Raw genomic sequence first — 22,007 nt, 5'->3', positions numbered from 1 at the left:
TCAGGCAAGGATTTCTGAAACCACACATACACATCTCCTGAAGTTGAGGTAGATGGAAGGGATAGGGAGCAGGCCATGTAGGGCTTTTGGCCACGGTGAACGTTTGTATGTTATTTCAAGCGTAATGAGAAACAATTTTAAACAGGAAAGAAGCTTTTTCAATTTCACTTTTTGGCTTCTATGTGAAAAAAAGAAACCAAAAGGAGTAGGACTGGAATTACTCAGAGAAACTGTTAGGAGGCAAAGGCAGCAGGCCATGTACAAGGTGGCGGCTTGGAATTGGGGGGTGCTGGGGCAAGTGGACAGATTTTATGGGATGCTTTCTGATAGCAGAGGATTCAGGGTATAGGACTTATCACCAAGAGTTACTTAGGAAAGTTTAATAAGGAGACAGACTCTTGAAACGTGTCCCAGGCCAGTGAGTCCTCGGGATCTTGCTAAAATGCCGGTTATGAACAGCTGTCTGGGGCCTGAGGGTCTGCCTTCCTAACAAGTTTCCAGGTAATGCCCATGCTTCTGGCGTGAGGACCACCCCAAATAGCAAGATTCTAGCAGTGTGATTTTAACTTACGTTTTTAGTTGTATTTCCTACTAGTTAGTATCTTATACATATTATGTGCTGCAGCCACATGTTGCTATTTAAATTTAATTAAACTAGAATATGATAATGCCCTAGTTGCACAAACCACATTTCAAACATTCAAGAGCCATCTGTGGCTGGTGGCTACCTTCTTGGACAGCACATGTATGAAGAACCTTGCCATTATGGGGTTGTAAGTTTTCCTGGTCTTTTTACAGGGAACACACATATTGTCTGTATCTGCTAAAATCAAATGCATCTTCTAAGAGCTATTTCAAGTCCTCTCCTATAGGACCTTTTCTGAAACTAAAACTGGGTATGCTTGCTTCCTTAAATCTGAACATTTAGTTTTTCTCTGTAATATATTTCTACTGTATTTTGCCTGCCTAGCATCCAAAGTATCTTAGTATTTAATTCCCGTTTCTCTGGTTGTAGAATACCTTTTCTATTGGGGGAGGTGGTATGAGAGGAGGGCCATTTCTCACTCATTTTGTCCATGTGGTTTAGTTGAACCCAACTCTACCCTTAGCCAGTCAATTAGCATATAAGCCAGATGACAGCCAGAGACATTAATCCCAGGACATTTGCTGAAAAATTAGATAAAGGTGCTTTTCCCACTGGGGTCACTAAGCTGGCTGGATGCAAATATGGGTCGCTGGTGGCCATGCTGCCATCAAATATGCAGTCTTTGAGAATGAAAACAGCTCAGAGGAAAAGCAAAACCAAGAGAGCAAGACAGGCCTGCATGACATCATCTCATACTTGGCTACAGCTGTATCAAGTGCTCTCCAGCTACCCTTGAACATTTGTTGCTGGGGACCATAAATTTCCTGTTTGTGCTTGCATAAACCAGTGTATGCTGACAGCGTCTTGTCAGTTACAACCCCTTCAGGCTTCTGTGCTCTGCTGATCATGGCAGCAGCAGGGTCTTAGTGATCTCCCTCTACTCCCCTCAGAACCATCCCTTTAACCAGTCTCACAACCCCTGTAGCTGGTTTCTTATCACAGGTCAGGCATGTGAACATACGCCCACCTAAATTAAATTTTTTCTTTACCAGTTTTAATATTCAAATTATTTTGACATGTTGATAATCAAGTATTATGGAGCTGAAAGTAATTTTCATTGTCTGCTGATGCAACTTGTATTAACATTTTCAAGGTTTTTACAATTTGGCATATACAAATTGGTTAATCTCTGTACTATATGTCACTCAAAACAAGTTGAAAGTTCCTAGTTAGCATATCATGTATTGTTTGCCTGGTAATCCATACATACCACCTCCTGGATACTTATCCTGCACCCTCCCCCATCTCCTGGCTCGGAAGGAACTCCCCCAAAGCCACTAGGTGTGTGCTGTGTGCTGGTCCGGGCCAGCCGGCTGGCAGAGCGCCTCCAGATCCCAGTCTTCCAACCCACCTCGCCTTGTGGATCAGCTCACATGGACCCGCTCAGCTTCATGTCTTGGGTTACTCTCCTCTTCACCTTTGTCCTGGAGCATATGGAATCTTATCACAATCTGCTCCTCCTCATTGACTTAGTACCCACGGGCACTGTACCACGTTGTTACAAAAGGTTCCTAGATTCTAATCTCAAACGTGATCCCACACCCAGATGTGAAACCCACCTCCATCCCATCTGCCACTTACCTTTGAAAACTATCTTTTCTAACTATAACTGGGCTAAAGAAGGAGCAATTCATTCACAAAGGCCCTCACTACTCCACCCTACCACTCAAAATGTCTTAATTATTATTTTGGGTACAAGATAAGTTTTAAGAACACTCTAGAGGGCCATGTACGTGATAAGATTTATCTTTTATTAGATATCTTATATTACATGTTCCCAAAAAGATATAAAATCTCCCAAGAGAAAATATCAAAACCTATTGATTCCAAGGTAAGCAACATAAAATGAAAGCAAAGATTTCCTTCCAGACAAAAGGATGTGAAAACATTTCGGCACAAGTACAACAAAGACATGGGAAGGTGATTACAATGTTTTACAACACACTTTACAGCATTTTATTTTAGCCAGTATTTGTAGAAAATAAGGATGCTGAGTTCTCAAACACTGCAGTTAAAGTACCAAATTAAATTTCCAAAAAAAAAGATAGGATAAAGTAATGAACTACTTGGTCAACTGAACATGTTATAACTGTAATAAAACCTAGGCACACAAATATGCCACTGAGATCACAATTGAAATGTACGGTTTTTAGCTGGAGACACTGATGATTTAATCAGTTCTTGATCACAGCCCAAAGCAAAAGCATCCCCTCTTCATTTCCCTGATAACTTGCCTGTTAAAGAAAATTTCTGCTTTACCTGTGAGCAGTTAGTGGCAATACACACTGAATAAGACCTGACTGACATGGGACAGACCAACCTTAAACAACCATAAGTGGCAAAACCACTGTTATTGCAAGATATGTTATTTCAACTGATCAGAATTCCCAGACCACAGTGAACTCCCATAGGAAGATTTTACATTTAAGATGCAATGAAAATATTGATCTTATTCCTGGAACTTGCTCTGATAATTCTAAGGTCTGTAACGAGCAAGTCCACAAAAGGAAGTTTTTGTTTCTTTTTTAGTTGTCTATCCCCCCCAAACCAGGAAGGAAACTTACAGTACATGTTTATTGCATGAAACTACTCCCTTTTAATATCTTTATCACCACCAGTAGTGTTTCCTTAATTATTAAAGGTGAAAGAAGTGTATGAATTTAATGTAACAATAATCTTAGGAGCTGTATCTTGATGAAAAATCCAGATGATAATTAGACTACCTGGTGAAACAGAAATTAGGTTTTAATTTCTCTAAAAAGATGCTGGAATAACGGGAGGTAAATGGAAGTTTAAAGTCAGACAATAATCTATTAGTTTAACACAAAGAGAACTTTCAGAAATGAAGATACTCAATCCTTTTTATATTAAAACTGAATAGTCTAAATGTTGCTTATATTTTAATATTAAGTTAACAATGACCCCAAATAAATTTTATAAAAAGTATTGTAGTGGCCCATGGGCTCAGAACTTCACTTGGAGGTTAGTGCACACATACAAAAGTGTGGAATTCAGTGAACAGACATATTCTTGAATATGATAAGTCAGGAAGAGCTACATATAATCGGGTTTCCAAACGAGGTCTATTTTAAAGCATTCTCTCTTCAATGTGGTTAACTCCTCTGAAGTGGAAACTGGGTGTGGATTTTGCACATTACAGAATCCTTGCTTCAAGTTGCAGTCTCCTTGGCAGCAGCATATTTTAATTAAGTATATTTTCCCCTTGTTTTGTTTTCTGAGATTTCAGTACATTCAAATAGTCAAAATGTTTAGAGTAATATCACCACAAATTTAATGCAACAGATCAGAATGTGGCCAGCATTGTCAGGCAAAAATTTTACAATTTATGTGTGATAGAAAGTACCCACGCTCTCTTCTGCCCCAACCTCCCCCTTTCCCTAAACGGTAATATGGACACTAAAAGATTTAACAAGACTTATACAAAAATAAGGCACATTCATTTTGATATGGTATTTTTAAAATAGAAAACCCCTTCTCAGAACATCTGTATTCAAATGAGCTGTGTAAAAAGACACCTTGTGGTACCTAAAATAGGTTATGGTACCTATGGAATTGCTTCTTCTATTTTAGTGACAATGTAATAAATTGCACCTATCCCACATTGTCAAGTAATGAAAATATGCCTCTTTTTCTACTACTGAATGATTCAAAATCGGATATTTCTGGAAATACTTTACAAAGGATAGGCAGGGAAGGGTTAAGTGGTACATTAGAAAAAAGTGTGAAAATCAACTATATATACCATAAGGGTTGATGAATTGCACTTTTCCACATATTTCAACACAAGAACATTTTCTAATGCATATGAATGTTTACAACCATTTTGGCCATTAGCTATTACCCACCAGCTTTTTATTCCATTTTGATAAAAGTGGGCATTTTTGTAAAATTATCAAAGGACCAGCAACATGAAGACTCGTAACAATCTCTTCACAACCCTCAACACAGATATAATTAGTTAGTATTTAACCTGAGATACAATCTGTTGAGAGGTTCTCTTCAGACATTTCTTTGTTTGTTGCATCAATTCATACAGATGGTAGTAGTTGATGAAAGAAACTTAAAAAACACACAAAAAAACACAAACTGGTTGTAGCATGGCTTTTTTTTCTTATGTAATGGTTAAAAACAAAACACAGAATTCATGTCCTCACAGTAGCCAGAAGCTTAAATAATGTGCTTCTTATTGCACGTTAAATTAAGAAGTGTAGATAAGCCAATGTTTCACAGTCCAAATTTGAAAGCCAGATTCACCTCAACTGGATTCGAAATGTGCTGATTTCCATGGGCCTCAAGTTGATCTCACTTATATTTCGGACGTCTGGAGGTGAATGCATCAAGGATAACGATGAAGGTACGAGATTTGCAACAGTAAACTTGTTAAAAAGTTTCTGTATCAATATCTAAAAAGAAAATGATGAAATGTGCATATTTAGATCATTTTTGAAGAAAGACTAGCAACACAGCTCTATAATCAGTGAAAAATAGTATGAGACAGAGTAAAACAGTTTATTTCTTTATTTCAGAGTGAGAAGAAGGGGGAGAGGGATAGAGAGATTGAAACAACAATGATGAGAGAGAATCATATATTGGCTGCCTCCTGCACACCCCTCACTAGGGACCAAGACTGCATCCCAGGCATGTGCCTTGACCAGGAATCGAATCAGTGACCTCTTGATTCATGGGTCAATGCTCACCACTGAGCCCCACCAGGCCAGGCTAAAACAGTATGTTTGAAGTTCCTTTTAAGTAAAAGAATGAGGAAGGGAGGGAGATTAAATATACCTCTGCAGGCTTGAACATACAGACCACCCCTGGGAGAAACACAGGAAAGTGGGAACCAGGAGAGGTCAACCTGGGCTATACTCCTTTATTGTACAGCCTGAGAACTTACCATGTGAGGGGCCCCTTTTCAATAAAAATTAGGGACATCTATGGGCCAGGGAGTTTTAAAACACTTAACACAAGTGGTTCTAACCATTTTTCCTGTTCCAACAGAGCTGAGACAGGAGACGAACCTGTCACAAGGAGGGCTCATCATGTCAATGAGTCCCATTTATAGGGTGGGGAGGCTGCATGAATATGTCTGGATCCTACAGCTCCCATAAGACTCACAGCCTTAATGTTCAAATACAAATGCTCACAACCAAGTATACTTATATCAACAATAAGGTAGGTAGAGGTACAATAAAGAGGTATAATAAAGAGAAATAAAGATATCAGTGCTTTCTTAGTACCAACTCCACGAAGGGTTAGGTAAACGAAATGGAGAAAGAAGCTTATCTGCACAGATTTAGGTCCCCTACCGCATCTTTCTTCTCACTATGTACACGCTAATTTGTAAGGTTTGGAACCAAATCTGTTGAGTCAGGTCTACAGGGTTTATGTGTGAGGTTTTGGAGAAGAGCTGGTTTGGCTGAGCTGCTGGGTGGGGCAGACCTGTCTGTGTACTAGAAACATCCTTATTGTGTTCCCAGAGTTACATACAACCTGCTCAGAGACACAAGCAGAAGACTGAAGTTTTTCTTTCTTCCAGGGAGAGGTTTGATGGAACTGTGAGCAAGACCAACTTAAAGAGAAATAAAAAATCCAGCAGTGGTCAGCCTGAGGATGTTTGGCCTTCACAGTGAGGACTCGCATGCCAATTTGGCTTCATCAGAAGATCTAGACCAGCATGTTTCCATGGGGAACCAACTGATGCGAGCTGAGGATAGATGCCTTGGGGGCGGTGGCTGAATTCTCTCACTGTCCACACTCTCATTGCTCCTTGTTGCTTTTCCTACTGCTCCCCCAATTCACTGAAGTTATTATAAAACTGTGTCGGCTACCACAGAACTTGGGTTTGCCATCCCTGAACTAGATCAGCGGTCGCCAATCTTTCAGACCGCACGGAAACCAGTGGTCCACGGACCACTGGTTGGCGACCGCTGAACTAGATCATGCATGGGTATACCCAAGAAAGCAGAAAATATGGCGGTGAGGTAATCTGAAGAAGTTTTGCAGGTAAGAAATGGAGAGCCTAAGAATCAATGAGAACATTCAAATATACACACGTTCCGGCTGTGCATTTTGATGTTGACAAGAAGAGGAGACTGAAGGTGGAGAAAGTGCTTTCTTAACATGTGGAGACTTGAGCTAATTTGTAGCTGAGAGTAAAAAATCAATGAAGAAGCAATGAAACATTATCTTATTCTCAGGATTATTGCAGAAAGTAAGGATTTGAAAGCACAACTAACTTGACAAACAAAAACCTTTCAGCTCACCTTCCCCTGGGTAGTGGAACAAAGCAGCCCCGTGTCTCTGCTGGAGAAGCGGCAATCAAAGCCCTTCCTATGGAGGATCAAGGCCGCCTCATCAGATTGCTTGCCATCCACCTGCAAAGGAGCAGAGTGCCAACATGCCACAAGTGACATCAAAACAAACACTGTCACTACTGCACGCTCACCGCCTTTTTGTTAGCATCCCCAACACAAAGGCTCATTTTATTTAGTAGTGAAGCCAGGCAACTGCATTTCCCCTTAGGTTCCACGTGCACTGAGCCTGTCCGCCTCCCGCAAGGAGTCAGGTGGTATTATGTTCTTCGTTCCTTATTAAGTCATCTCATGTCTTGGTTTCCTCATAGTCCTTGAGGACTTTGGTTTCCTTTTGCGCACTTATTACATACTGTTTTATCAGTTTTTCTCAAAGCACTTCACTTTTATTTATTTTTAACATACACATCAGCTGAATAAAGTTCTTGATAAAATTTTTAATGTGTACCTGAATTTAGTCCTTATCTGGTTACTGAATGATGACATAAACTCCATCTTAAAACTGAAACATGCTTCATTACTGAATACTAATTTTTGCTAATTGCATTAAAACATTTTAAATCTTTAATGTATTGGTTCATTATTTTTATATAAGAGACACTTGAATTAGTTATGTTTATCACTTGCTAGGCCAACCACATTTATTAGGTTCCTGTATCATTTAAATTCACCTTACAGAAGCTATTTTCCTATGCAGACGAAAAAGAAATATTAAACATGACAAGTCAGCTACAGAGCTCAGTACAGGCACACTTCATTTTATTGGGCTTTGCTTTTACTGTGCTTCGCAGATACTGTGTTTTACAAATTGAAGGTTTGTGGCTACCCTGCATTGAGCAAGTCTATTGATGTCATTTTCCCGACAGCCTTTGCTCACTTCGTGTCTCTGTTACATTTTGGTAATCTTCACAATATTTCAAACTTTTTTGTCATTATATTTGTTGTGGTGATCTGTGGTCTTTGATGTCACTAGGGCAAGATCTTCCACCAACAGAAAGATTATGACTCACTGAAGGTTCAGATACTGGTTAGCAGTTTTTAGTGAAAAAGTATTTTTCTAATTAAGCTTTGCACATTTTTTAGACACAAGCTATTGCACATTTAATAGACTACAGTATAGTGTAAGCATATTTTTGTATGCACTAGGAAACAAAAAATTTCATGTGATTTGCTTTATTGTGATACTCACTTTATTGTGATGACCTGCAACCAAACCCGCAATATCCCTGAAGTAAAATGTCTTGCATCCATTTAAATAATAATGCCATGAGTGGTTCAGGTCTTTCAACTTTAAATTACACTTATCTTAATAAATTTTATGTTTTCAGTGGAAATATGTTTATGATAATAAACAAAATGAATTAAAACTCCTTTGAAATATGAAGAAATGCGCAGTGATTCAACTGGAGTTGTGGTTGCCTACCTCTGACACTGTGATGAAAATGATCCCTTTTTTCTTCTGTGGCCACAGATACACATATGCCAAGTTCTTGATCATCCTCACTAGGGGATAAGATTTTTAATGTGCTATAGGACATCTTTTCTGACTAGCTGCCAGCATTCCCACCACTGACTTGATTTTAATGTGCCTGAACAATTTAAAGCTGTCCTCACCTCAGATTCTTGGCTGGAATAACCTGTTTTATGACATTTCACACTGGTATTTTGCAGTGGTACTGCTAAGATTTTGTTTGAAGGGAGAAAAAAAAGTCATTTAAGGAATTCTGAGTCATTTCAGGACCACATAATACATATAGCAAGTTTAAATCATAGGATAAAGATTTCTAATAAAATTTCTATAAATTTCACACAGTCTAAAAATAGCATGAAAACAGTACAGATGAAAACACGTCATTTACAATAAACGGAAGAGCTGCAGGAGAATAACAAAGAAAACTCTGTCATGTGCCAGTGTGAAACCTTGGAATAGTCACATCAGTTCCTCATCTCCAATAAAACAGAGACCACGCATGTCTCCCTCCTTCACAGAGTCACAGCGTAGGTTAACCCGTTAAAAATACCATGTAGTCACACTGTGTGCGCCAGGAGAGAAAAGAGATTTTAAAAGACCTGTTTTTACATTCATTAACATATAAGTAATATCTGGACCTAGGAAAAGAAGAGAAGACTGAGGGGAAGAAAATTCACAAATTTTGAAACAGTGCCATGCACTATGTCAGGTGAGCTACAAACTAAATGTCTTTATAAAATAGTTCTGATTACAACTGCAGCTGAATCCATCCTGGAAGGCTTGGATGATTGAGTTACACAGGGGAAAATCCATTACAGAACTTATTCAGGGGATAAAGCAACAGGAGGCTCCTAGACTAAGTAGGGGCTGTGAGCTTCTCCAGCAACGGGGTGGAGTGTCGAGGTAAGAGGTCTGCTTGCAGAATGAAGCCATCAGGCTTAGAGAAAGCTGGACTAGAGGCAAGCGTTGGTTCCACCATGAATCTGTTAAGTGACTGCATATATCATTTAACCTCTGAAATTCCAAGAACTAGTTAGACTTGTGAAGAGTCCCTTTGAGGATCAAGGGCCAACTACAGTGACAATAACAGGAACTGTTGCAGTGTCAGACTCTGCAGAAAGCTTTTCATGGATTATTTCATCTTATAACCTTTGAAGTAGTTGAGGTGGTATACAAGTTTGCATTAAAATGTAAATGTATAGGAATATCCCTACCACAAAGAATCCTCTCTATACTTAATAGTAATTATCTCTAATGACTCTACATTGGCCTTTCATGGATCTTTTCCCATATATAGTTGGTGGGTGTTCCATTATTACTGAGTAAACAAGAAAAATAAGTCAGCATATTCCCCAACATACTCCACATTATCACTCCCTGTCTGGCCCCATGCAAGAGGCAGGACAAGGTTCTGGGTAGGGAACTGGAGATACAGAGCTATGCCTCCCAGCACCACTAACTACTGGTGGTGTGACCTCAAAAAATTACCTACCATCTTCAGGTCAGTTTCCTCTCCTATAAGACAAGATATAGTACTGCTACCTTCACAGCGTTGTTAGAGCTAAATAACATTCAAGTAAAGACTCAGCATAAAGCTTGGCATAGAGACAATGTTAGCTATGTTCTTTTGAAGAACCTGAGAAATCCTATCTAATAAAGAGGGATTATGCTCATTGACCCTCATGCTGTTGCAAAGATGGCAGCACCCATAGCCAATAAGGAGGGAATATGCTAATTGACTGTCTCAGCCTCAAAGATGGCAGCACCCACAGCCAATAAGGAGGGAATATGCTAATTGACTGCCACATGCTCAAAGATGGCAGTGCGCACAGCCACAAGATGGCAGCGCCAGTCTCCTCAGCCCTGCCAGGGCGGCAGGCACAGCCACTCTGCGTGCCTACCTCCGGAGACCTCCAGTCCTCTCAGACCCCCAGCTTCCCAGGGCCAGCCTGAGGTGAAGGGAAGTCTCGGATGTGAGCTGCCCAGCCATCCAGGCCCAGCCCAAGGCATAGGCAAGCCTCAAATGGCAGCTGCCCAGCTGCCCAGGGCCACCTGAGGCTCAGGTAACCAGGGCCAGCAGAGGCTAGCACTGCTGGCAGTGGCAGCAGCATAGGTGTTATGGAGTGTCGCCTTCCCCTGATCACCAGGTCATCTCCAGCCCCTAAGGGCTCCTGTATTGTGAGAGAGGACAGGCCGGGCTATGGGATCCCCCTCTCCAGTGCATGAATTTTCATGCACCAGACCTCTAGTTATTAATAAAATGTACAAGGAATACAAGTAAAATAGCATCAAGATTTACTTTGGCGCCCTGACTGGTTTGGCTCAGTGGATAGAATGTCGGCCTGCAGACTGAAGGGTCCCAGGTTCGATTCTGGTCAAGGGTGTGTATCTTGGTTGCGAGCACATCCCCAGTAGGAGGTGTGCAGGAGGCAGCTGATCGATGTTTCTCTCTCATCGATGTTTCTCACTCTCTATCCCTCTCCCTTCCCCTCTGTAAAAAATCAATAAAATATATTAAAAAAAAGACTTAATTTGGCAATAAACTTCAGCTTTCTCTAATTTTAAAAAAATATGCCAGCATCTTCACTTCATTATTAGTAACAATCACAACTGCTCATAACTATCACAATTAAGAACCTTCATTTGTCAAACATTTGGTGCTTCCTTGTGCCTGCTGCTGTTCTAAATGCTCTACAAACATCAACTCATTTAATCCTCAGAATGTCTCTAAGGTGGGTTCTATACTGCCACACTATAGATGATAAAACTGAGACTCAAAGAATGAAGTGACTTGCTCTATGTCACCCAGATGGCAAGCAGAGGGGGTGCACTCAAACCCAGGCAGTTTGACTCTAAATTCTGTGCTTCTAACAGCTTCATTCTCCTGCCTCTGCTCTAGCTGTGAATTGGTGCTCACAGATGCCAGTGAGGAGGGGGAAAGGGAGAGCCACCTTTAACATAACATGACAAAAGGCTTTAAACTAAAGGGGATTGCCCTCTGATTTGAGGCTGTTAACAGAGAGGACTTAACTAATAAATCCAGCAGAGATAAAACCATTATTTATCAAAACATATAAATTCAGAAAGTAAACTTTAGAAATTATAATTTCTAACCATCCACAGCCTACCCATTCATTCATTCATCCTATTTTAAGCAGAATTTAAAGCCATTTTGAAAATTACAGATGCATATTATAGTCTTGCTTAAGAATATAGGCAAATACTCCTCTACTAAAGTGCTAAGAGTTCAAAATGTGAGAGTTATGCGATTCCTGGCTCACACCAAAAGAAACTTAATTTGCTTATTAGTAACTAGAGGCCCGGTGCATGCATTCGTGCACTGGTGGGGTCCCTTGGCCTGGCCTGTGCCCTCTTGCAATTCGGGACCCCTTGGAGGATGTCAGATAGCTGGTTTCGGCCCAATTCCCGCAGGCCCGATCCAGACAGGAGGAAGCCTGATCCTGTACGTTGAGCATCTGTCCCCTGGTGGTCAGTGTGCGTCATAGAGACCAGTCGACCGGTCGTTCAGTTTCTTAGGCCTTTATATATATAAATGTGAGGTTCACAAACCAGTAAATTCCTGGAAACCACAGTAAACATATGTATACACTTTTTTTCTAAGGATGAGAGTGGCTATAAATTTGACCTATTCTCCAGGAGGAATGTGACCCCATCCTCCTCACAGGATGTGTAAGGTGTACATAAATTAAGGGATGCCTAAACACCTGGTGAAAAAATTTCTCCAACCTGCTCACATACTTTGAAAATGCCTAACAACACTCACATTTCAGTGCATTCTGACAGCTGGAAAGGTTAGAAAACTGCACACTGTTATATGTCCTGAGACAGGAAATAACTAGTAGAAATTCATTTTCCAGGGTACTTATTAAAATGTTCAGTAACAGTTATGCTGTTTTGATCAATAAGATAACATGACAGGAAGGGGAAGGTGAATGGTAGTTCTTAGATATGTACAACAAAGAGAATTTTCCCCCACAATTTTCACCTTTCCAGAAGCTAGGGAGATCAATAAAGCACCAATCAATGCTTATAAGGCAAAATAATAAAGTAAAAACTTAAACTGCCTCTTATAAGAAAGGGGTGGTGTAAATAAGTTAGGAGAGAAAATCTTATTCAATAGGTGGTGTTGATGTTGAAATGAATGGTTAAATATTTGCAAGAAACAGTTAAGCACAAATCAAAAGAAATTCCACAGAGAGTAAATTACACATGCACATGACAGTGTATATGTAGTTACAGATATAAATATATACATATCTAAATAAAAATATAGTTAAACATGGAAGCAGTGGGAATAATCTGAAAAACAATAGTGGAATCACATATTGTTCATGGCAGACTGGCCCTGTGAAGCCTAGCTCAACAGCTCAGCCACCTCTCTCTTGTCCCCAGGATGTCAGCACCTGTAATTCTAGCCTACCGAACCCATGATGTTCTTTCAGCATATTCTCAACCAAGACTTCTTTCTCCCTTAATCATTACCCTTTCCTGATGACATGTCTTTCCCATTTAGTGCACTTGAGTGGCACTCCTGTTACTCAGTTTTCAAACTTTTACAGAAACTTTAATATTTGAAGCTCCTGATAGTGCAAGAAAAGGGGGTGACAAAAAGAAGAGAGTTGGAGGTGGGACCTACCGGATGAGAAGACTAACAGTTAAGTTCCTAGACAGTGGCTGAAACAGGCTGGGAGCACATATATAATTTAGAAAAGCAAGACAGGCTTATATAAAACCACAAACTGATTACCAATAACTTGGAGGAAGAGATAGAGTAACTCTTAAAAAGTCAAATACTGCCTCTGGGGCAACATCCAGCATTTGGATTCAGACCGGGGGGTGTGTCCGAATTCTAACACTTACTGAGGGGGTAGTTTTATTTGAATCATTTAACCATTAATCATTTAATCTCTCTGGCCTTTAGTTTCCTAATCTGAGAGTTTTAAAGAATTACTAAGTCCTGGTCTCTCTATGCCAGCCTAATTTTGTAGGGTAAATTTTTAAAAGTCTCTTTTTCTAAAATTTCTCTAGTGTGATCTGGACACAGTGACTCTGAGGACTGCTAGTAGGAAATGAACCACCTCGGTGGGTTAGCACACCTCCAGCTGCCACCACACCTCTCTGACTGTTGCTGGAGCCCATGACTTCTTTTTCCATGAGGAGTAAGGGAGACCAACTGAGGTGTAGAACTAAAGAACCTTGAGACAGTGGCCGAGGGAATGGGGAAGCAGGTATGTCCTTACCACCTTTCTGATGAAGGAGAGAAGGCAGGAACAGAGACATGCCCTTAATGATCCAAGGTGGTCCTCAGATGGGTTTATCCTGGAAATACTATGAGGTGGTGGCAAAGAAAATACCTACTCAGATACAAGCCATATAGACCTCCGGTCTTGCTTGAAACCCAACCTGTAGGCTGATCCTTGAATAACGTGGCTATGAACTGTGTGGGTCCACTAATACACAGATTTTGTTCAACTGAGCCACTCAATCTGACTGACTTGCACATTCACACCCACACTGTTCAAGGATCAACTGACAGTTGGGAATCTGCATATTTGAAGGGCTGATGTAGGTTACATGTGTATTTTCCACTACATAGGTCAAGGTTGGCGCCCCTAATCCCTGTGTTGTTTAAGGGTCAATTGTATTTGTATTTCAGTAGGAAAAATGCACTGCAATCTCCAAATGAACAATTTATTATTATACGTTTGGAGCTGACAGCACACAAAAACAGGAACACAATCCCAAATGTATAGGTCAGGTTTCTGAATTTACTGAGTCATTTGTGCTTTTCTTTTAGTATAACCATGGAATTACCCTTGACATATTTTAAGCACCAAGCTTTCTTCAAGTCAATACTATCAGCTTCCTTCAATGATTATCTTCCTATTATCAGAGTTTAGGGGACAGAGAACAAGTCTTTAAAGAAGTGACTTTGAATGGACCAATCAATCCCTTCGGGTTACTAGAGAGCTTAACCAAACATTAGAAATTTGCACTAAGAGTCAAAGGCTAATATAAAAACTGGCAAGAATCAATATGATAATGCAAAATAGCCCCAAGTATTTAGCCCTGATCATGTACCAGCATAGTAGTTATCACTAGGCATTAATATTTTGGTCTTTATTTTTCTGGTTAAATATCTACATTGTTAAATTGCTTTCTATTCCCTCTGCTAAAACTTTAGTTTGCACCTGAGTTGGCATATCCTGTGGCAACATCAGGATAACATCGTATATATTTACAAAGCACTTCTGTTTTCGAAGGCTTTCACAGCATTATTTCATCTGTTTCTCACAATAGACCTGAAGCAGGCATATCTAATAGCAGCCTCATTTCATAAGTGGTAGCTGAGTCAGCACTCACTCAGTCAGCAGACAGTGAAGGTGGCACACTTGTCCAAAGGTAGGAAGAACAATGGGAGCTAGATGGCTAGTAAGTGGAGGCCAGATTATAGAAGGCCTGAAGGCTTAAGGGTTGAACCAATTTCGTGGGTAATGAGGTTTTCATCTGGGAAGTGATTAGATTTGTATGACAAGAAGGTAGCAGGAAGAATGAAAGGAGCAGGTGATCACTAAAAAGAGGTGATTTGAAAAACAAGTGCCAGCCTTGGACTGTAGAGCAGTGATGGCGAACCTTTTGAGCTCGGCGTGTCAGCATTTTGAAAAACCCTAACTTAACTCTGGTGCCGTGTCACATATAGAAATTTTTTGATATTTGCAACCATAGTAAAACAAAGATTTATATTTTTGATATTTATTTTACATATTTAAATGCCATTTAACAAAGAAAAATCAACCAAAAAATGAGTTCGCGTGTCACCTCTGACATGCATGTCATAGGTTCGCCATCACTGCTGTAGGGGGTAATCCACTCACTCTAGTCAGCTGGAGCTGCTTACAAACAATCACTTTCAAAAAACTTTGGGAATGGGTCATCTAGTGGTAAGAAAAAGTAGCCACTATGAGCCCCAGAAGTCCTCGGATCCTTCAGGCTGCTATGGTCCTTTACCATCTATGCTCAGAGAGGGCAACAAGGGGCCCTCCTCTCTATTCTTTTGTTCCTTTAGCCCATTAAATAATAACAGGCTACCTCAGGGAAGCGATCTGTCTCTGGTGGGTTCTTTCCATGAGTTGAAAAGTAGACCCACAAAAACTATAGCAGAATCCTAGAAAGAATACTCACAAGATTCGCTCATTCAACGAACTGTTATTGAGCCCCTATTATGTGCTGGTACTGTTTCAGGCAAGAGGAGACAACAAGGGATGAAAGAAAAGCACAGCTCTCATGGAGCCTCCATTATGACCACACCTTTGTGTTTCAGGCCTTCATACTTGCTCTTAACTCTGGCTGGACCACTTTCCCCCCAAAATCCTCACTGAGTCTCTTATTCCCTGACCTCCTTCATATTTTTTTCTCATTATCACCATTTCTGTGAGACCCTCTCCAACCACCCTACTCAAAATTGCATCACCTTCTTATACTTGCCATTCCTTGCTTTTTCCCCTCCGTAACATTTATTACAATCTCACATATTATAAGTTTCTCTTATTTTTTCTTCCTTAATTATTTTTTTTTCTCCCATTAGAATCTAAACTCCAATTGGCAGGGGATTTTGTCTTTTTTTGTTCATGACAATATCCCTGATTCCTTTAGCAGTAACTGGCACCTGGCAGGCATGAAGGTAAGCCAACAAGTTCACTCAGGAATCAAACAGCTGTGGCATGCAGAGGCATGCACCCACTTGTCTTCATTATTACAAACTATATGTACTTTCCCATACAGTCAGGTGTAAGTTCTTTATCTTAAGCATATAATTTTAAAAGCCATAACCATCCAACTTTGTAGGCATTTATCCTTAGTATATGTGGTGTTAGTGGTTTGTTCTGAAACTAAACATTTTCCGTCTCTTACGTTGTCTTCAAACATGAACATTATCTTCTTTTCATATTCAGGCCATTACTATTTTCAGCTAAGTATATGTCAATTCACAATATCAGCACAGCTCCACAAAACATAAAAGTGATGCCAAATGTCTAAGCTTTATTCTTTTCAAATGCAATTTCTGATTTTATTTCTCCATTTCTCCTAAATAGTTAGTTTCTCAATTCAAAGGTTTGGGTTGCAATGATTTTCAGGAAAAAGATACAAAAGGTAAAAAGCCTCTGATATGGAATTAATTAAACACTATGCTCTTTACTTCTCTACCTCCCCAGAAACACTGGCTAACAATGAGAAATGAATGCAAAATGCCAGGACGGCTGATCTTAACACCTGGTTCTCCCACCTACAAATTATGTGACTCAAGACAGCTTTAGCTTCCTATCCATAAAAAGAAGAAAATGATGTTATTCTCTGACCCACTCACCACAAAGAACTTTTCTGAGAATGGAATAAATTAGTATTGCAGTATGCTTCAAACTATAGAGAAGCAATTGTTAAGCCCTTTTCATCTCATGGAACACATAAACTAATTACTAAAATTCTGCAGCACACCAAAAAATATATTTTTGCTGATCTGACCAAAAAAATAGGCATAATTTTGATTTTGATTTTTTTCACACTGGACGACTATTGTGTCAATTTTTTGACAATCTAAGGAACAAGAGGTCAGTGTCCCCAACTAAATAGTTAGATATTGAATGTTTTAAAAATTCTTGAGGCACACTGGTTGAAAATTGATGCTATAGAGCAATACCCAAATGAAAGGTATAATGATTTTGCCTAAAGGTAAAGCCCTCTTAATCATTTCTTGAAGCACAGTAAAACTTAAGAGTATTTTTTCTTCTTCCCATCCCCTTATATCAGGTATATTACAAATATTATACCTAATGTAAGATTTTGATAGATTTTGGGACATACCTTTGATTGTATTGTCCTCAGATTAAGCAAATGAATGTCACAAGGCAGAGATGACAGTAGCGGGGAGAATTCACCCAGCAGCTGAAGGGTGGGCACGGGGCTCTTCTCTGTCATTGTAAAGACAGGGTGATTCAGGAAAGAAGAAGTGATGTGGCTAAGAAGGGAAGGATAACTGACTGCCTTCTTTTCTTCCTCCTATCAAAAAAAAACCCCACAAAAATTCTTAAGAGTTACATATTTGCAGTTTTCATGTTATTAACTGAATTATCTGGTAGGATTTAAATAGAAAGGAAATATGAAAATATATAAATACTTTGATTTTATTAATAACAGCTATAGAAAATGCATAGCAGATTACCAAGTTCAGTCTTAAGCAATAAAAGAAAACGAAGTGTCCATTTAACTCACATGTTAGAAATATATTTTTTTCTGTTGCTTTATTACTAAAAACCCTGAAAACATTTCCCACAAACATTTTAGGACAGGTATAACATTTTACAGAAATTCTTTCCCAACTTACCACAAAACTCTTAAAGTAAATGGACTGGGATGCTCATATATCTTACATGTCATCAAATGTTATCTCCTTTCCCTCAGGTTTACCCATAATATTCTCATGATTTCATCTGTACACTTAACTAGATCAAAGTCATGTGTTGATACAAAGCTATGTTTCACAAATGTTACCAGTGATAGGACTTAAAAACTCTCAAAATAAATAAGGGTTTTAAATAACACAGGTGGCATATCTAGATCATCTGTGTTTTTTTAAAATTGGGTAAATCATTGTCAATTGCTTCACTCTATTCCCCAAACTGGAACTATTACATATGTTATGTAACACTTATCACACATTTATATGATACAAAATTATTCAGTATAATTAAAAATACTTTGGTCTTTGCTATGGTATATACTTGTTGACAAGCATTTCAGCATGTTCTAACATTACATAAGTCTGCCAGGATGGGGACATACATATGGTAGATGACACACAATTAAATCAACGACTAAGCAGAACCATCACCAATGATGCGTAAGGTGTAAAAGCAGACAGAAATGCACTAGAAAGAGAAAATTTATGTAGAAAGATCTTATGTTCACCAGTGGCATTGGAGGTAAATTTAAATTTGTATCTTATTTCTAAAATGGCTATCTCACTGATATCTTCTGATGTTACATCCTTTTTCAAATGAAAGGCTTGGCTACTTATCTGTGTGAAAAGGTAGGATTTATATAAGATACAGAGCTTAAAATTCAGAATGTCAGATTAGCATACAACAGAGGGTGTTAGTGAAAAGTGACAAGCATCGTGTCTGTAGCAAACTGTAGATGTCATTACAATTTAGATCAGGGAAGAGAAAAAAAGATTTTTAAAGGCAGCAGAGAGACACACAATATTAAGATACTGACAAAAAATATGAGGTCTGAGTTGTAAAAAATGTATCCATTCCACATTTTTTAAGGAAAAATTAAATAAAGCATATAAAGTATTATTCTCCAACAATATTGAAATTTAATGTAGCTTGTAAAATAATATGAACAGAGAAGGAACATTTTCAATAAGACACTTTAAATGTGGTCCAAGATCAAAGAACTTCACAATGTAGGTCAGGATGGCTGACAAAATCACCTTTGAGTAATAGAGATAAAAGATTGTGACAGAAAGAAAACACCTGCCTTATCAGATTCAGGAGCCATTAAGTTCATTTTAGGTCAAGAAACACTCAGAAAAAGCTCTCTGACTCTGTTCTATGTAATTGGAAAAATCCCTGGACACCATAGTGAGAAGACGCGGGACTTCTTGATGGATTATCTATACACATAGTAACATGCATATTTACCTTTCCTTTGGTGTGCACATTAACACCAAATCAGTTCACCCAACCCTCAGTGTTTCCCCCTAATTGATCATACACAGGAATGGCTTGGGGAGCTTTTAAAAAGCACAGATCCCCAGGCAGGGTTGGGGCCTGGAAAGGTGAAGCTTAATGCCACCCCTTTCCAGGTAAATCTCATGTAGTCGGTCCCACACAGCTCTGTGGACCTGTGCTGAGAACTGCCACCCCAGACAGACCCCTTCCAACTTTCTAGAAGAAACAGAATGCCCTCTGGAACCAAGAGTATAAGCCTCACCTTTTTAACTAGTTTTGGATTAAAAAAACACACACAGGATACAGACTCCAAAACACTTTCATGAAAAGTCTCATCAAAGAAACAATGTCATGAATTTAAGTACTCTGAAAATTCAAGAACTGTACCATTTATAGTTCTAAGCAAGATAAGGCAGGAGAATTTAGAGAAGAGAGAGAGTTCAGTGCCATAACAGCACCATGGAGAATGATACGGCTGGAAGCTGGTTGGGTGAGAAGGACCCACCATCCACACACCTTCATAACATATTCACAATGACAGGTGGCTCACAAAGATATTTAACTGCTGAACTACCATTATTTGGATTCATTTCCTAGACAGGCAATCTTTTCACAGTAATGCTTATGATAAACCCAAAGTTTATAAACCATGTTCAAGTGTTTGTGCTATAAATGAATTCCTCAGCCTTGTATGTAGTAACTAATACACTATTATAAACATTACTAGGGGCCCAGTGCATGAATTTGTGCACCTTGAAAGGACCTGTGGGCTACAAGGCTGCGGTAGGCATCCCTGCCCGGCCACTCCCACCATAGCCCCTGGTCCCCTGTCTGCCAGCAGCCCTGCTCTCGCTGCCGCTGCTCACACACTCTGAGTGATTGGGGCCGGTGCTGTCAGCGGGTGTGAGAGGCAGCTGCTGCCTCAATTGCCCCTCAGGAGCAGGGGGAGGTGAAGAAGCCCTCAGGGGTGATTGGGGCTGGCAGCTGCTACTCACACCTGCTGACAGCACTGAGCGATCGGGACCAGCGCTGGGTACTGGCAGTGGGTGTGAGCTCCAGGTGGGACTGCAGCACACGGGAGCAAAGAATTTTCAGTAACCATCAGAGCCTTGCCCTAATGACAGTGACCAGTACCCCACCTTGGTCTGTGCCCCCCACTCACCTGCTCCACCATCCCACCACGGCCGACACCTGCCATGTTCCTCACACGCCCTGTGGTGGTCAGCGCACATCATAGCAACCAGTTGTTCGGTCATTTGGTCTATTTGCATATTAGAGTTATATATATATATATATATATATTTGTTTTATTGTTGGTTAGAAGGCTTCAGAGTATACAAGTCTAGTTTTCTCCTTGCAACATGTGTGAAATTAAAATATTTTTTTAGCACATTCTGATCCAAACCACACTAAGTTGAGATCATCTACACTGGGTTCTAGCTCTTATTTCCTAAGCCAAACTTCTTGTCAGGCTCCTTGCTGCCCTTCATTAAGCCCACTCATGTTACCTAATCCCTAAACACCAAAGGTTTCCATTTCACTTACTTCCAAACTTGCTAAATTATATACGATAGTGAGAGATTGTTTTTTAGTCACATTTGATTATTCAGTATGATCTGACATGGTGAGAACTTGATAATGTTTGTTGAACTTCATTTATTAATTTAATAAGCAAATGCAATACAAATAAATCAGAGAAAAATATTAGAGGGGAGGAAGTAAAAAGACAGAGGGAAATAGAAGAATGAAAATATATGGAATCTAAAGATTTAGAGATAAAGTATCATATAGCAGAACTGAAGTTTGGTAGTTTGTGGGTCTAATTTGCCTATAGAAATGTTTTGGGAGGTCAGCATGGTATTAAAAAGTTGTTTGTTTTTCAGGCAACTCTCAATAATAGGAAAAAAAATCCAGGAGATTTCACATTAAAATAGTAAAAAATGATAGTAACAAAAACTCCCCCAAAACGATTAATTTTTTTTTAACCCCAAACACAGGAACTTCAAGTCATACTGGGCTTCAGTTTACCATACCAGTTGCCAGCAAGACTATAGTGGGAGTAAGGGTCAAAGAAATAAATCAGACATGGTCAGTGCCAAAAAGATAATTCCCATGTTTCACTTCTGCTGACCATTGAGTATCATTACCATTGGAGTAACCCTGGATGAATAGAAGTGAGTCCTGTTCGCCAGGGTTCCACAGAGAGGACTGTTCCAGTCCTTATTCTCACTGCCTCTCTGTGGAATTACTCCAATGAGGCTCTGACAGGGTCAGCCTTCCCATTAAAATGCCTTCCTGCCCAGAATGTCTCCCCACCTCAGTTTCTACCATCAATTTTTAAGAATTTAAGACCTGAGAAAATAAAAACACCTTTTAGAAAATTTATGCATATGTAACCCTCCTTTATCAAATGTCTTTTTAATCAAACTCACTAGAAATTAAAATGTATTTTCTCTTCTCTAGTTCATTTTTTATTTAAAAGAATCTATTGATTTAAGCCTAAGAACTTATAGCTGAGCAAAAGAAAAATTTAACCAACATAGGATTACAAAAACATTGGATCAAATTTAAATCAATTAGTCTCTAAGCTTTGAATGGGAATAAACAAATTATTTAACTTGTAAGTGAAAGCTTTATAGGTCTGACATGAAAATTCTTATTGCCATAGTTAACAGTTTTGCAAATTAGTGTCTATATAGAAAGAAAAATCATAAAAGCCAGAAACATTTTCAGGAGAAAAAGACAATAGCTGCAAGTACTCCAACATATTTCCTATGCAGTTTTAGTCTTAAAACTAAGCTATT

General features: G+C 39.3%; 1 protein-coding gene across 4 annotated transcripts in view; it reads right to left on the bottom strand.

Annotated features, from left to right (window-relative positions):
• Positions 1-2,376: 2,376 nt before the first annotated feature.
• Positions 2,377-22,007, bottom strand: part of MAN2A1 (mannosidase alpha class 2A member 1) — a 160,255-nt gene continuing 140,624 nt past the window's right edge. For all 4 annotated transcript variants that reach the window (XM_006754267.2, XM_015568442.1, XM_015568452.1 and 1 more), the window contains 3 exons: positions 17,330-17,524; positions 6,931-7,041; positions 2,377-5,070 (listed from right to left, as the gene is read on the bottom strand). In XM_006754267.2, the coding sequence (XP_006754330.1) occupies positions 4,918-5,070; positions 6,931-7,041; positions 17,330-17,524 (459 nt within the window). In that variant the 3' untranslated portion in view covers positions 2,377-4,917. The remainder of the gene's footprint in view (positions 5,071-6,930; positions 7,042-17,329; positions 17,525-22,007) is intronic.

The sequence above is a fragment of the Myotis davidii genome, unplaced genomic scaffold (genome assembly GCF_000327345.1).
Source record: "Myotis davidii unplaced genomic scaffold, ASM32734v1 scaffold812, whole genome shotgun sequence".
In the NCBI taxonomy this organism is placed as follows: Eukaryota; Metazoa; Chordata; class Mammalia; order Chiroptera; family Vespertilionidae; genus Myotis; species Myotis davidii.
The sequence above is the reverse complement of the archived record's forward strand: the minus strand, read 5'-3'. Positions and strand labels throughout refer to the sequence as shown.